Source organism: Sus scrofa, chromosome 5 (assembly GCF_000003025.6).
Source record: "Sus scrofa isolate TJ Tabasco breed Duroc chromosome 5, Sscrofa11.1, whole genome shotgun sequence".
Taxonomy (NCBI): Eukaryota; Metazoa; Chordata; class Mammalia; order Artiodactyla; family Suidae; genus Sus; species Sus scrofa.
In genome coordinates, this window is record NC_010447.5 from 101,006,838 (window position 1) to 101,019,742 (window position 12,905).

At 37.1% G+C, this 12,905-nt stretch overlaps 1 protein-coding gene across 8 annotated transcripts in view; it reads right to left on the reverse strand.

Annotated features, from left to right (window-relative positions):
- Nucleotides 1-12,905, reverse strand: part of PTPRQ (protein tyrosine phosphatase, receptor type Q) — a 294,121-nt gene that overhangs the window by 219,813 nt on the left and 61,403 nt on the right. For all 8 annotated transcript variants that reach the window (XR_002344354.1, XR_002344353.1, XM_021093069.1 and 5 more), the window contains 4 exons: nucleotides 7,688-7,887; nucleotides 6,068-6,317; nucleotides 4,111-4,239; nucleotides 899-1,045 (listed from right to left, as the gene is read on the reverse strand). Coding sequence is in view for 6 of the 8 variants with exons in the window: in XM_021093069.1 (XP_020948728.1) it covers nucleotides 899-1,045; nucleotides 4,111-4,239; nucleotides 6,068-6,317; nucleotides 7,688-7,887 (726 nt within the window). In the remaining 2 variants the exon portion in view is untranslated. The remainder of the gene's footprint in view (nucleotides 1-898; nucleotides 1,046-4,110; nucleotides 4,240-6,067; nucleotides 6,318-7,687; nucleotides 7,888-12,905) is intronic.

The following is a 12,905-nucleotide window of genomic DNA, read 5'->3' on the forward strand; positions in this document are numbered from 1 at the left end:
ACGTTCTTTCGATAGCAAACTATTATCAAGGGTTAAACTGTGCTTTGAAATGGGGAGAAGTACAAAATTCCCTAATAGCTGCTGCCCTCTCATGGTCAAATGCTTGAATGACTTATCTGACAAATCTTGCGTGTATGCACGTGTGAGCCTACACGTGTATATTTAGTTCACAAGTTACTGGATGTTAGCTATCACGCAAACAAAATCTGAAAACTTTTTCCAGGGTTAACGTGATTATAAAAATAATTACTGTCTTCTTCTCAATAATTACAGTCTCTAAATAGAAAATGCAAGCACTTAGCAAGTTTGGTGTGGGTCCCGAAAACAGGTTATGAAATGGTATGGTCACATTTTTCAAAATGCTACAGTTTGCCTACAACTATGATGATTAATATAGAGAAATAACCAGTTTCTTCAGGAGAAACTTTTTTAAATAATTTCACTGTCTCTTGGTATATTTGTATCACACACCTTCTAGGCATCCTCACTTGCTTAGAGTACCTTTTTGATGTCAACATACTTCCTTATCGGCACTGCGGAATATACGGATTCCCCTGAACATTATTCCGTGAGAAACATCATCCACATTAGATAATGTGGACTAAACTATGTTGAAGGTATTGATTTAAGTTATCTTGAGATTTTTCCAGTATTCACTGTGAATCAGGCAGGTTGATGCCACATAGGATGGTTCCTAGTCTCACTTGATCTTCGGTCCTCTTATTAGGAAGCATGCTATGGGTTCGGTGTTCTGAGGCACGAGTGTTTAGAATGTACCAGGTAGTAATTGGATAAGGAAATATCACAGATTAGGCAAAGACAAACCAAATAGCTTCTAATATAATGTTTAACCGATGCAATAAACTTCTCATGAACACACTAAAGGAGGTGTCCTTACCATCCGGTGGAGTGAATACTGAAATATTGGACTTGGGTCCAATCCCTGCACTGGTTTCCGCCGCCACATACACATCATACATCGTAAATGGCGTTAGATTAGTGAATGCAAATTTAAGGTCTTTTGTGCTATTATCCAAAATCCGACCTGCAAAAAACAAAAGATAATTGCGGATTATTTGCTCGTCAAGTATGTAATTATTCTCACATTTAAGTACGGAGCAATTAAAGTGTTAACCTACACACAGTCGTCACTATGATTTTAAAAGTGAATATATTTGAAACATTTGGCTTAGCACTGCATTGACATTAATTTAATTAAAATGAAAAAAAAAAAAAAACACAAAAGTCTTCCAGGGTTTAAAATTACTTCGATATAACCATAAAACCCTGCTGAATCACCGTTATTTGGACATATTTAAAAGGAAGACATTAGGTTTTACCAATACTAAAACAGTAACTGTGTTTTATACGCCAATTCAATCAATTAAAATACTAAGTTTTCTCAATTTCTTCTAGAAAAAAAAAGTTGTATTTTAAAAATTTCTCTAGTTTACCTTCTGAGCAAAATTTCTTAAATAGGCCATCATTAAAATGCCTTAAAATCCTCAGCTTTATCTCTGAATGGTTCTTTCCCCCTTACTGCTCTGAATTCTGGCTCTCCCCTGGGAACAGTGCTTCTGCTTCCCTCAGCCTCCCTGAACGACTGGCTGTTCCGGTGTGGTGTGTGTCCTCCTTGCTCCTCATCACCCCGTCCTAGACGATTCCAGCTCCCTCCTTGGAAAAGCCCACGCCTTCAGCTCTCCTGCCATCAGCGAGGTCCACTCACTCTCGTGACTGCAGCGATCTTCGGACCCCACGATCACGCGCCCCATTCTGGATGGTTTAGCCCCCGCTTTAATGTCATGCTCTTCCCTGCCACCGTCGTGATCTGTGGTTTTAACAGCCCCAGAGATCATCCTTAGACATCACCGTTACAACAACTGCACATCCTCCACTCTCTCAATTTCACGCCGCTGTGTCTGACCACTCTCCCTATCTCCTGCCCACTTACCCTAGAAGTCAGAAACAACTCCAATTCTTTTTCTTTTATTTTACTGCAATGTAGTTGATCTACAATGTTGTGTTATTGCTGCTGTATGCCTAAGAGATTCAGATTCTTTCTCACATCCCTTTCCGACGTGGTTTAACACAGTATACTGAAGGGCGGTCCCTGTGCTACGCAGGAGGACCTTGTTGCTTATCCAACCTTGAAATAGTAGTTTGCATCTGCTAACCCCAAATGCCAAAGCCTCCTCTTCCTAACCTCCCACCCCCTCAGCAACCACAAGTCTGAAGAACCGACAATTCTTTAATTCTACAGGACCTCCAACCCTTTGATCTTGCCACCTATTTTATTGTGCTTGGTTCCTCACCACTTGATGTCCAGTCTCTATCCAGCCTCAATGACCTTGCCAATAATAGTCACTGCCGATCACTGCCTTACACATGCCCATTCTTGTTGGAGGGAACCAGAGAAAAACACAGATCCACTGCAGCTGATAGAATGTCATTCATTATCAGCCTTTACATGAGTCTTAAATGGGCCCAGGATGCTACTCAACTTCAGTAGTAGAGTCACTCTGCGCTTCTAGATGAATATTCACACTTTCTCTTCCCAGTTGACAGTCCTGCTTCTCATTACATTGGAAAAGTTTATCATTCAGAAAAGATGTGCCACATGCTCCTACCAACACAATGACCTATTTATAGCATCTGCTTCTGTAAAATCTGCCTTACAACCTGTTGCAATGGACAAACCATCTGGCTTTTTATCTCAAACCAATCCCTGCATTTGAGCAAACAATCTCATGTTCTGCCTACAGAGAGACATCTTTCCAATAATTCTTGCCTTTCTTCTATCACTGATTTTTCCTTATTTTCTTTATTCCCATCAGCAAACAAACATGTTTTGTTTCATATGAAAAGAAAACATGTTAACTCTGCTTACCCCACCACCACCACACCCCACTTCTATCACTGCTTCAGTATTTTCTTTATTTCTTTTTACAGCCACACCTATGGCATTTGGAAGCTCCTGGGCTAGGGGTGGAATCGGAGATGCAGCTGCTGGCCTACATCACAGCCACAGCAACACCAGATCCAAGCCGTGTTTCCAACCTATGCTACAGCTTGCAGCAATGCTGGATCCTTAACCACTCAGTGAGGTCAGGGATCAAAGCTGCATCTCCACAGAGACAACAATGAGTCCTTAACTCACTGAGCCACAGGGAATTCCCACCGCTGCTTCACACTGCCGCAAAACTCAAGAGTTGCCTATTACCCACTGTTTCAACGTTCTTCTCCCGTTATCTCTTCAATCTACTCCAAGTAGGCATTTACCCCACAGACTCCAGAGTGGGGAAGGGAAAAAAGGGCTACCGTATTTTTAGGTCTGTAAATAATTCAGAATTTTAGCAGGACAAGATACTCAGGGATCAGAAATAAATGTTGTCTATATTATTCATGACAGTTTCATAGAAGTTTCAAAATGAGTAATTTGGATCTTTGCCTATTTTTCCATTCTTTGAAATAAATAACATGTGACTTTATGTTATTTCATCACCATTTGAAATAAACGTCTTTCGTAGAACCATAGAATCTCAGATTATGAAAGAATTTTAGAGGTTACTTAATTAACTCCCACTAATATAGTTTCTGAACCCCTCAAAATATCTAGCAGGTGGATGTCCAGCTCTTACTTGTTTCTAAGAGATGGTGAACTCACTCCATGGTAAAGTCGCCCAGATTATGTTTAGAGAGTTTCAATGATCAGAAATGGTTTCTTTGTTCTAAGCAGAAATATGACTTAATATAACTAAGCCTGTTGTTCTTTGTATATTTGCAGTCAGAGTAGGTCCACATCCTCCTACCCAAATATTTGAAGACTTTACACGTCCCCTAATACTTCCCTTAAGGGGCTGTCTCTTGCTCTTTCAGCTCCTTCTCATGAAATATGGAATGTAGACAATGTTTTACTGTTCTCATACTTACGGTTTAAACAAAAAGTTGAAAGAGCCTCAATTTCCTTGTTACTTTTCTATTTGTTTCAATTATAGGGTCTTTTAAAAAAAATTTTTTTAATATTCAATATTTTTTTAAAAGTTTGATAATAGTAACTTATTTTATATAATCCTTGCTCCACAGGTAAACACAAAACCACCTAAAACTTACCTGAGGGTCCATATAATTCAACTCTGTAACTAAATTTTCCTGTTACTGTACTTGGTGGGTCCCATGACATTGAAAAGGACTTCCCTGTAATGTTGCCGGTTAGACAGTTTTGTGGTGGGCCTTCAGGCACTAAAATGGTTATAGAAAAAAATGCACAAATAATAGACATATGTTCAGAAGTTAAAAGCACCAAATTAAAAATACAAAATAAAACACGAAATCAGAGAAGAAAAAAAAATCACACAGCAAAGGGCTTTTTTTCCCACCTTTAAAAAAAGCAAGAATAGGCTCCAATGGAAGAATGTGAGTAAGTGGTGGATCATGAGGGAAACCCACTTGCGCAGTTACTATTTCTACTTAATTCTGTATCTGACTGCACAGGGCACTTCATTCCTACATAGTCCATTGCACAGTTACACTGTCCTGGAGCATTTATACGTATGACACTCAACAAGCCCTGGTATCCGGCTTGATAAACGCCACCCCTCGTGGCACCAGGTAGAAGAGTCAGAGAAACACCTGTCTTCAGAATCTATCGGCAGCGATGTTCCTTTTTCTATCAACGTATGTACTTGGGCCTCAGAGGAACTTCATAACCTAAACTCTACCATAACATTAGTAACATATAAAAATAATCATGATGTTTTAAAAGTCTATTTTTCACAGATGTTTCTGTATTAAAAAAAAAAAACACCTCTTATTGAAATGAAACATTCCTAATATTTTTTAGAACAAAGTTTTTTTCTACCAAATTTCACGCTGGGTGACCCTCATCAAATTCTTCCTTCCCTTCTTTTTTCATAGAAGAAGTAAGGAGTGTGGAAGCAGAAATGCTCTGATTCAAAGATTTTTACTTAATTCAAAGAAACACTTCAAACGAAACATGCAGTGAAATGAAAGGGCCTATGTTTTAATCAGAAAACAAAACTATGCTTTAGTAAAATTACTCTACCAGTAATAATTTCCAGCAACTTCAAATATTACAACTGAATTTCTGATACCATATACTTAGTATGGTATTATGTCGTTATGGTGAGGGATACGTGTGTATATATGTGTATAAATTTACATGGATGCTGACGTAATATCATAATTAAGTATATGAGTACCATACCTAGAAATGCGTCCTCTTAGTATCAGTAGGAGTAATAATATCTAATCATACTCACTTAGTACCAACACCATCTCCTTACAGTAGATGCTATTACTGGCTCCATGTTTCACATAAGGAAACTTCAGTACAGGACGGATACAGGACGCTATTTCTAACAACTGCTATTAGCTGATACTGAAACAGTAGCTCCATGATATTTCTGCAACTACAGGTGTTATCTCCACATCTAGTCAGAGTCAAATCAGTGAGAGGAGTCATCTAGAGGTGGCTATAGACGTTGTAGAAGGGCACAGAGGAGTAAAAAAAATTTCTGAGGTCACAGAATGATAAAAGCTGATCTTAGGATCGTGGTTATTAGCTCAAGAGTCTCCTCTTTCAAACAGCCTTACTCCTTTTAGATGCTTATAAAGTATCAGTATCATAAAATTATAAGCATTAAAATTGAAGATGCTCCAGATATGAAAGCTATTTACTGTCATATAGGGAGAAAAAAAAAGTCATTGAAAGGTTTTTTTTTTTGTTTTTTTTTTTGTCTTTTTAGCGCCGCACCCGTGGCGTATGGAGGTTCCCAGGATAGCGGTCCAATCACAGCAACACGGGATCTGAGCCGCGTCTGCAACCTACACCACAGGTCATGGCAACACCGGATCCTTAACCCAGTAAGCGAGGCCAGGGATCGAACCTGCAATGTCTTGGTTACTAGGCGGGTTTGTTAACCACTGAGCCACGACAGGAACTCTGAAAGGGGGGAAGGTTTTAACTAAGAGATCTATACAAAAAAAGGAAAGATTATTCTATGCATAATTTAACTTTTTTTCTGAAAAAAAAAAAAGGAAACCATACCTGATTCTGGTGTTCTGACAATTGTACTGTCAATATAACCTGCTTCAGTTGTAACAGCTGAAACTTCAAAAAGATACGTCGTATAAGGTCTCAAATGTGTCACTACAAAGCTGATAGGCTCTTTCCACACAGAGCTCATCTTACTCCTCGCCAACACGCTGGAAGAATGAGTAGTACGTGGTGGAGGCGTAACTCTATCAAGCATTGGAGCAGGGCTGGTTGTACTCCATAAAAAAGATTCATTATTCTCCTAGTGAATAAAATAAACACCATTGGAAAAATAATGCGACATCACTTGGTGCAAATGGTAGGTATAATTCATATTTTTCTTTATATTATAAATATCAATTTTAATTTATGTCTGTATGTGTATGACCGGGTAAGAATTTAGCAGATAGGTTACCCATCACAGCTATGGACAAATCTGTAAGATCTTAATTATACCCATTTATTGTCTGTAGTTATACCTTTAATACCATTGTCCACAGTTGTAGAAAAGACAATTTAAGGCATTCTTTTCACCTTCAGCTTTTTTATGAGTAGGATTTCATGCAGCTTTGAATAAAGGTAAAACTACAGCAAAATTATTAGTAAGAGTGTTTAAAATTCACATAAAAGTCCAAGGTCCAAAGAGATGAAATAGTTTCCCTTCTTATTGTTATTATCATTTTTTGCCTTGTAGGTTTTCAAAAGATACTAGAATGTGTGGTGTGTGTGTATGTAAATGTATTTGTGTGTATAAGAAATCTATCCAAATTTTAAACATATTTTGAGACTTCTATAATTTAAAGCATTTAAAGAAATTTCATGTGTTTCTTCATCAATAATATCACAAACACCACCAAAACTAATTTTTAAAAGGCATTATTACAGTACTTGCAAGGATTGCCCCATCAACCACCAAAGAACACGTAACAAAAACAATCTATTCTACAAACTTAACCTTGACTATTTCCCTGCCCTCCTCTCCTGTCACAGGGGAGTTTTATCTTTTTTCTGGTGGTGTCCTACACTTTCCTACTTCAGGGCTTAGCATGTATCCTTCACTCTCATGTAATCGCCACCTCTCCTTACTCTAAGGCCTATCACTAAATGCTATGCCTTTCATGAAATCTTGCCAGAGCTCCCTAAGTGATTTTTTTGTCCTTTTTTTTTTTGTTTTTTTCAGGGCTGCACCCATGGCATGTGGAAGTTCCCAGGCCAGGGGTTGAATCAGAGCTGTAGCCTCTGGCCTACGCCACAGCCACAGTCCCACCAGATCCAAGCCATGTCTGTGACCTACACCACAGCTCACAGCAACACCGGATCCTTAACCCACTGAGCGAGGCCAGGAATTGAACCTGCATCCTCACAGATATTGGTCGGGTTCATTACTGCTGAGCCACAAGTTATGGGAGCTCCATAAGCAATTTTTGATATTTCACTTTCAAATTCTCAAACCCTTCTCTTACTCTACCTTGAATATAGCCAACTGTAAATAACACGATACTATAACTTAATACTTACATAATCAAGCAGCTAATAATCACCTTAGTATAATATATGGTATCCAGACGCTGGAAACGTCACGATTTAAGCTGAGGAAAGTTTTGAGACCTACAAAGTGTTTGTGATACTTACATTGCACGCTGGCAATTTCCCAGTCAAAAGGTCCTCTACTCTGATTGAAACATCTTTCACGACTATCCCACTTCTGGCGTGTTTGACACTAATCTTGAAGCTGGTAATTTTGCCATTTGGTTGCCGAGGTAAGTACCAAATCAGGTTTACTGCTGAATCATTAAAAGCCTCGACTGTAAGATTCACCACTTTTCCAGGAGCTGGGGAAGTGAGAGGGATTGAAAGAGAGGGAAAATGTTGTTAGGAAACTTAGAATGGCATTTATATAATTTGGGGACATTAAATTTCCCATGTTACATGAAATTAAACATATATTAATACACAGGATAGAATCTATGTGGGTAATACTTTTAGAAATATATTTAATTGACTTTTGCCCAAAATAAAGCACTGGAAATTGGGCCACAGAGTTGTGTTTAAGAGCTAAACAAGCTTCATTTCAGGATTATTTGGCCAATACATCCATCAACAAACTATTTCAAATAAGTGTGAAAAAATATTCAACCAATAACTGTTTGCAGTTATAAAAATTTGAATAATATCTTAATTCTTGAAATATTTTGAAATTATATAAATTCCTTAGATAAGAGAAAGTGGCAAATTCAAATATTTACCCAACATTTGCACCAAAATTCACATTTCCGGAATCTATCTAAAGAGCTAATGTAAAGTAGAGACTACCCACTTGGTTGTATTTGTTATATTTTGACTTTTATACACCCTCGAAATCAACTTTCATCCGAATTCATAATATTTTCATATATGTTATTACTTATTAATAATCTGCATAATAATAATCACTGTGCTATTTTAGTTGGTGGAGTCAAACATGAGACCAGAATAAGGAAAAATGACGCCTATGAATTCAAGGTAAATTATGCAAAACTGATAAAGTAAATAACCAAGGTCCTTTAGAATACTGAACAACCATGACAAGCCACTATTGAAAGGAAGAAAAACAAAATGATGTTTGGAGTAAAATAATATAAATGACGGTAGAAGTGCCTGGTATAAAGAAAGCAAATAACTGGAGTTTAGCTGTGCATTGTAAAGAAAAATGATAAAATATGATTTATAAATAAAAGCTGTATAAATTATATAAGAAAGCTCTCCTGAGAAGAAGAGCTGTATGTGAATGACATGAGTTAAATGGTAGAAATTTTAAAACTTGAGGACAGCTGAATTTTAATGAAAAAAAATAATTTGAAAGGACGATCAATCATTAATAATGGGTGAAATAGTGGACAGAAATCTTTTTCTTCAAGGGAAACATCAATAGAACTAAGGCTTAAGAAGAATGACAATGTGATAACTCTCTGACAACTAAATATTTAATACTCAAGTTTCTTTGGGGTGGATATAAGGCAATAAAGCAAAAGGAAAAAGTTTGACAATTATATGATGCTATGGAATTATAAGAATAAGAACTTTTATCACTAATCTTAATCATTCTTATTTCTTAGTTGCCTAAAGATTCAAATTTTATAAGAATGCCTGAAATATATATATATCATTAACAAACTGCATACAAGCTAGCACATGTCCAAATGGGCTTTAACAACAGTCATTTAGGAATCGCTCAGGTGTAGAGAAATTTGAATTTATAAGGAAACTAAAACTTTATTAAATTCCAAAGGATGATTTCAAAATATTTTTAAAGTAGACCAAATACATTAAATAGAAACTAAATCTGTTAAACAGCATTTAATGAAAAACAGGTTATTTTTATTAACCTTACATTATTTTTGCCTCAATAAAATGACTGTGTCTTTTCCTTTTGTGACTTTATGGTATAAAAAGACTAATTTGGCTCTTTTCTGTAGTTGGCACATCTTCCCCTATTTTAAATATTCTAGTTTTTAATTCTGGACTTTCATGTACCAAAATTCCATCATCTCTTGATTTTTACAGAGGGAAATTATTCATCTTGATCCAAGTAAAGATTTGATACTGGAGTTCCCGTCGTGGCTCGGTGGTTAACGAATCCACCATGAGGTTGAGGGTTCAATCCCTGGCCTCGCTCAGTGGGCTAAGGATCCGGCGTTGTCATGAGCTGTGGTGTAGGTTGCAGACACGGCTCGGATTCTGCGTTGCTATGGCTGTGGTGTAGGCCGGTGTCTACAGCTCCAATTAGACCCCTAGCCTGGAAACCTCCACATGCCGTGGGAGCGGCCCAAGAAATGGCAAAAAGACCAAAAAAAAAAAAATTTGATACTAAAGTACCAAAAAATTCTGTTTATAAAGTCACTTAATCTTTCAGATAAGTTTTCCACACACACTGAAGCCATATCTAGACAAGTGATTTACATAAATATATAAGTATGTGAAAGTAACTACAACGTTTCACAGCATATACTGTACAAAACATACATTTTTTTGAGTTAGAAAAAAAAAACCTTTTCTAAATAAAACAGAAACTTCTAAAACAATTTTCCTACAGTTCCAAGGATCCATCAAGTTAGAAGGGGAGGTACACGAGATATTTCTAACATTTTAAAGCTAAAATAAATTCTACATTTGCCTAAAATACTGCTGTGTAGGAAGTTAAAAAGTTGAGTTTTTATGCATGTGGATGTAATGTCAGCTCAGTCCAGTATCGTGGGTTAACTTTATATTTTTCCCAGGAATATTTTTATTCATGGAGAAAGAAATTACTTCTACTTTAATAATAATAATAAATGCAGTTTATTTATCCCACAGAAATCTTCCTTAAGTGTGGGTTCTATCTATCATAAAAAGTGAAAAAAGAGTACGTGGGCAAAAAAAATTTGAGATAACTGAGCTAACTAAATTTAGATTACATTTTTACCTTTTTACATTTTTTGTAAGATAAGGCAAGAGGGATTATGTGATTTTGCAATTTGCCCAAGAAAACACAGCAAGTCAGAAACAGAGTGAATCTCCTGTTCTAGGATTATTTTCATGCCATCCTAGAGCTTCTCTAATTTGTTCCAATCATAATTTGCCAAGAGAGCAAATAATTCTAGAAATTATGTCAGTTAGCAGAGTATAAAATATTTAAAGTTCAAAATACTGTCAAGTTGAAATCATAATCTGCATGTACCAGGCTTTATCAGAAACTGTATCAAGATGAGTTTTAAAAAACACCAAACTATTTGCTTAGTCACTCTAAAATTATTCCAGTTATGCCTCCGAAAACTAAAAACATAAGTAAACTTTTCTTTTATATTCTAGTGAATACGTAATTTTAAAATAAAATTTTTTAGGTGTGCTAATAATCAGAAGGTCAGTAGGTTCCATATTAACAAGAAAAAGACCTCATGGATCATTCATTTCTAATTTTCAATAAACTAGAATTGTCTCTGATTACTTGTTATGGCACAGAGCATGCATTCATATAATGCATGTGAACGGCTGGTAGATGGAGCCCTAGGTCGGGTCTCAAATAAGAACTGGTCCAGAAAGCTTATCACATGTTTTTTTAATACCGACAATTGCATAATCCTCTCTAGATATACAGGGCTCATTGGCAATGGACCACTGGAGGATTTTTATCTTTAAATATAAGAACATTAGTAGTCACACAAGATTATAAATATTGTTTTTAGAGCACTTCTCACCAATCTAATATATTACTTGGTAACTCACTTATTCATCTTATCCCACTAGAATATAAGCTCCACAAAAAACATTTGCTATTGGAGATGCTGTTATTTACCCATTTTTCTATTTATAAACAAATAGCCAAATTAATAAATAATATAACCTCCATTCCATAACAACTTATTTTCATCACAAAGCTATGTTCTACGAGACTAATAGATACAAGAAAAAGTAAGAAAGTAAATGTGTTATATGTCAGGCTGGCCCAAATGAGAAAAACAAATCTGTTGGAAATAAAGATGGACAGAAGAAAATAGGAGCTCTTTTAGAAGGTAGACTCAAGAAAGGTAACGTGTGGGAGTTCCCGCAGTGGCTCAGTAGAAAAAAAAAAAAAAAAAGAATAGTACCCATGAGGATCTGGGTTCAATCCCTGCCCTGCCCAGTGGGTTAAGGAGCCAGCGTCGCCATGAGCTGTGGTGTAGGTCGCAGATGCGGCTTGGATCTGATGCTGTGGCTGTGGCGACCCCTAGCTCAGGAACATGCACACGCTGTACCTGCAGCCCTAAAAACGCAAAAAATATTAAAAAACAAAAAATTTAAAAAAGTGCGATTTGGATCAAGTGGGGATAGAATTCTACGGATATTTGATGCAAGAGTCTACCGGGCAGAGGGAATAGCAAAGAAAAAGACCTTAAGCTGGAAGAGCCGTGTTCTCAGAGAGCCGGAGGGAGGGAGAAGGGCAGGAGGTGGAGTCAGAGGGGAGAAAGGGCTTGGGGGCGCTGTGGTCACGGGAAGGACTTAGGATTTTACTCTGACTGTCACAGGAGCCAGGTTAGGAAGACAGAAGTAACACGGTCTAGCTTTTGTTTTGAAAGATGACCTGGCTCTTGTGGAGAGAGTACACTATAGGCAGGAAAGCTGAAAACAGGAAAACCAGTAAGGAGCCTTTTAACTGTTCAGGCAGGACAGGGTCATGGATTGGAGAGAGTGATTAAAAATAGGGGTGAGATTCAGAATGTATCTTGATGCAATGCTGGCAGGATTTGATGACAGACGAAGTACCGTAAGAGAGGATGTTCCCTCTCAGCCGCTGGGAGAAGAGACGTAGCTTAGGTTGGCTTGGTAATGACTGCAAGTTATGGAAGCATAGGATAACCATTAAAATCCATATTTTCAAAAGTCTAATGTCATAAAGATGCTCATGATTTGATGCTAAGAGTAAAAGGCAGGATATAAACTTGCATGAATGGCACAAGCCTACTTTCTCAAATACATAGTCACAAAGACATATAGTCATAGGAGAAAAAACAGGTCAGATATAAATGTACCAAAATGGTAACAGGGTTTTTTACCTGACAGGACCATAGGTACGTTCATTCTGGGTTTGTTTTTTGTCTTTTTTTTTCTTCCCCCCCTCCTCAGCATATGGAGTACCCCAGGCTGACCTATGCCACAGCTGCAGCAATGCTGCGTCCTTAACCCACTGCACTGGGCTGGGATCAAACCCATGTCCCTGCTGCTTCAAAGACACCATAAATTCCTTTGCACCACAATGGGAACTCTATTTTTTTTAAAGTTTTATAACACTTAGTGTTTTTATAATCAAAAAAATACATATATTTTAATGCATAAGTTTACTATCCAAGAAAACTCT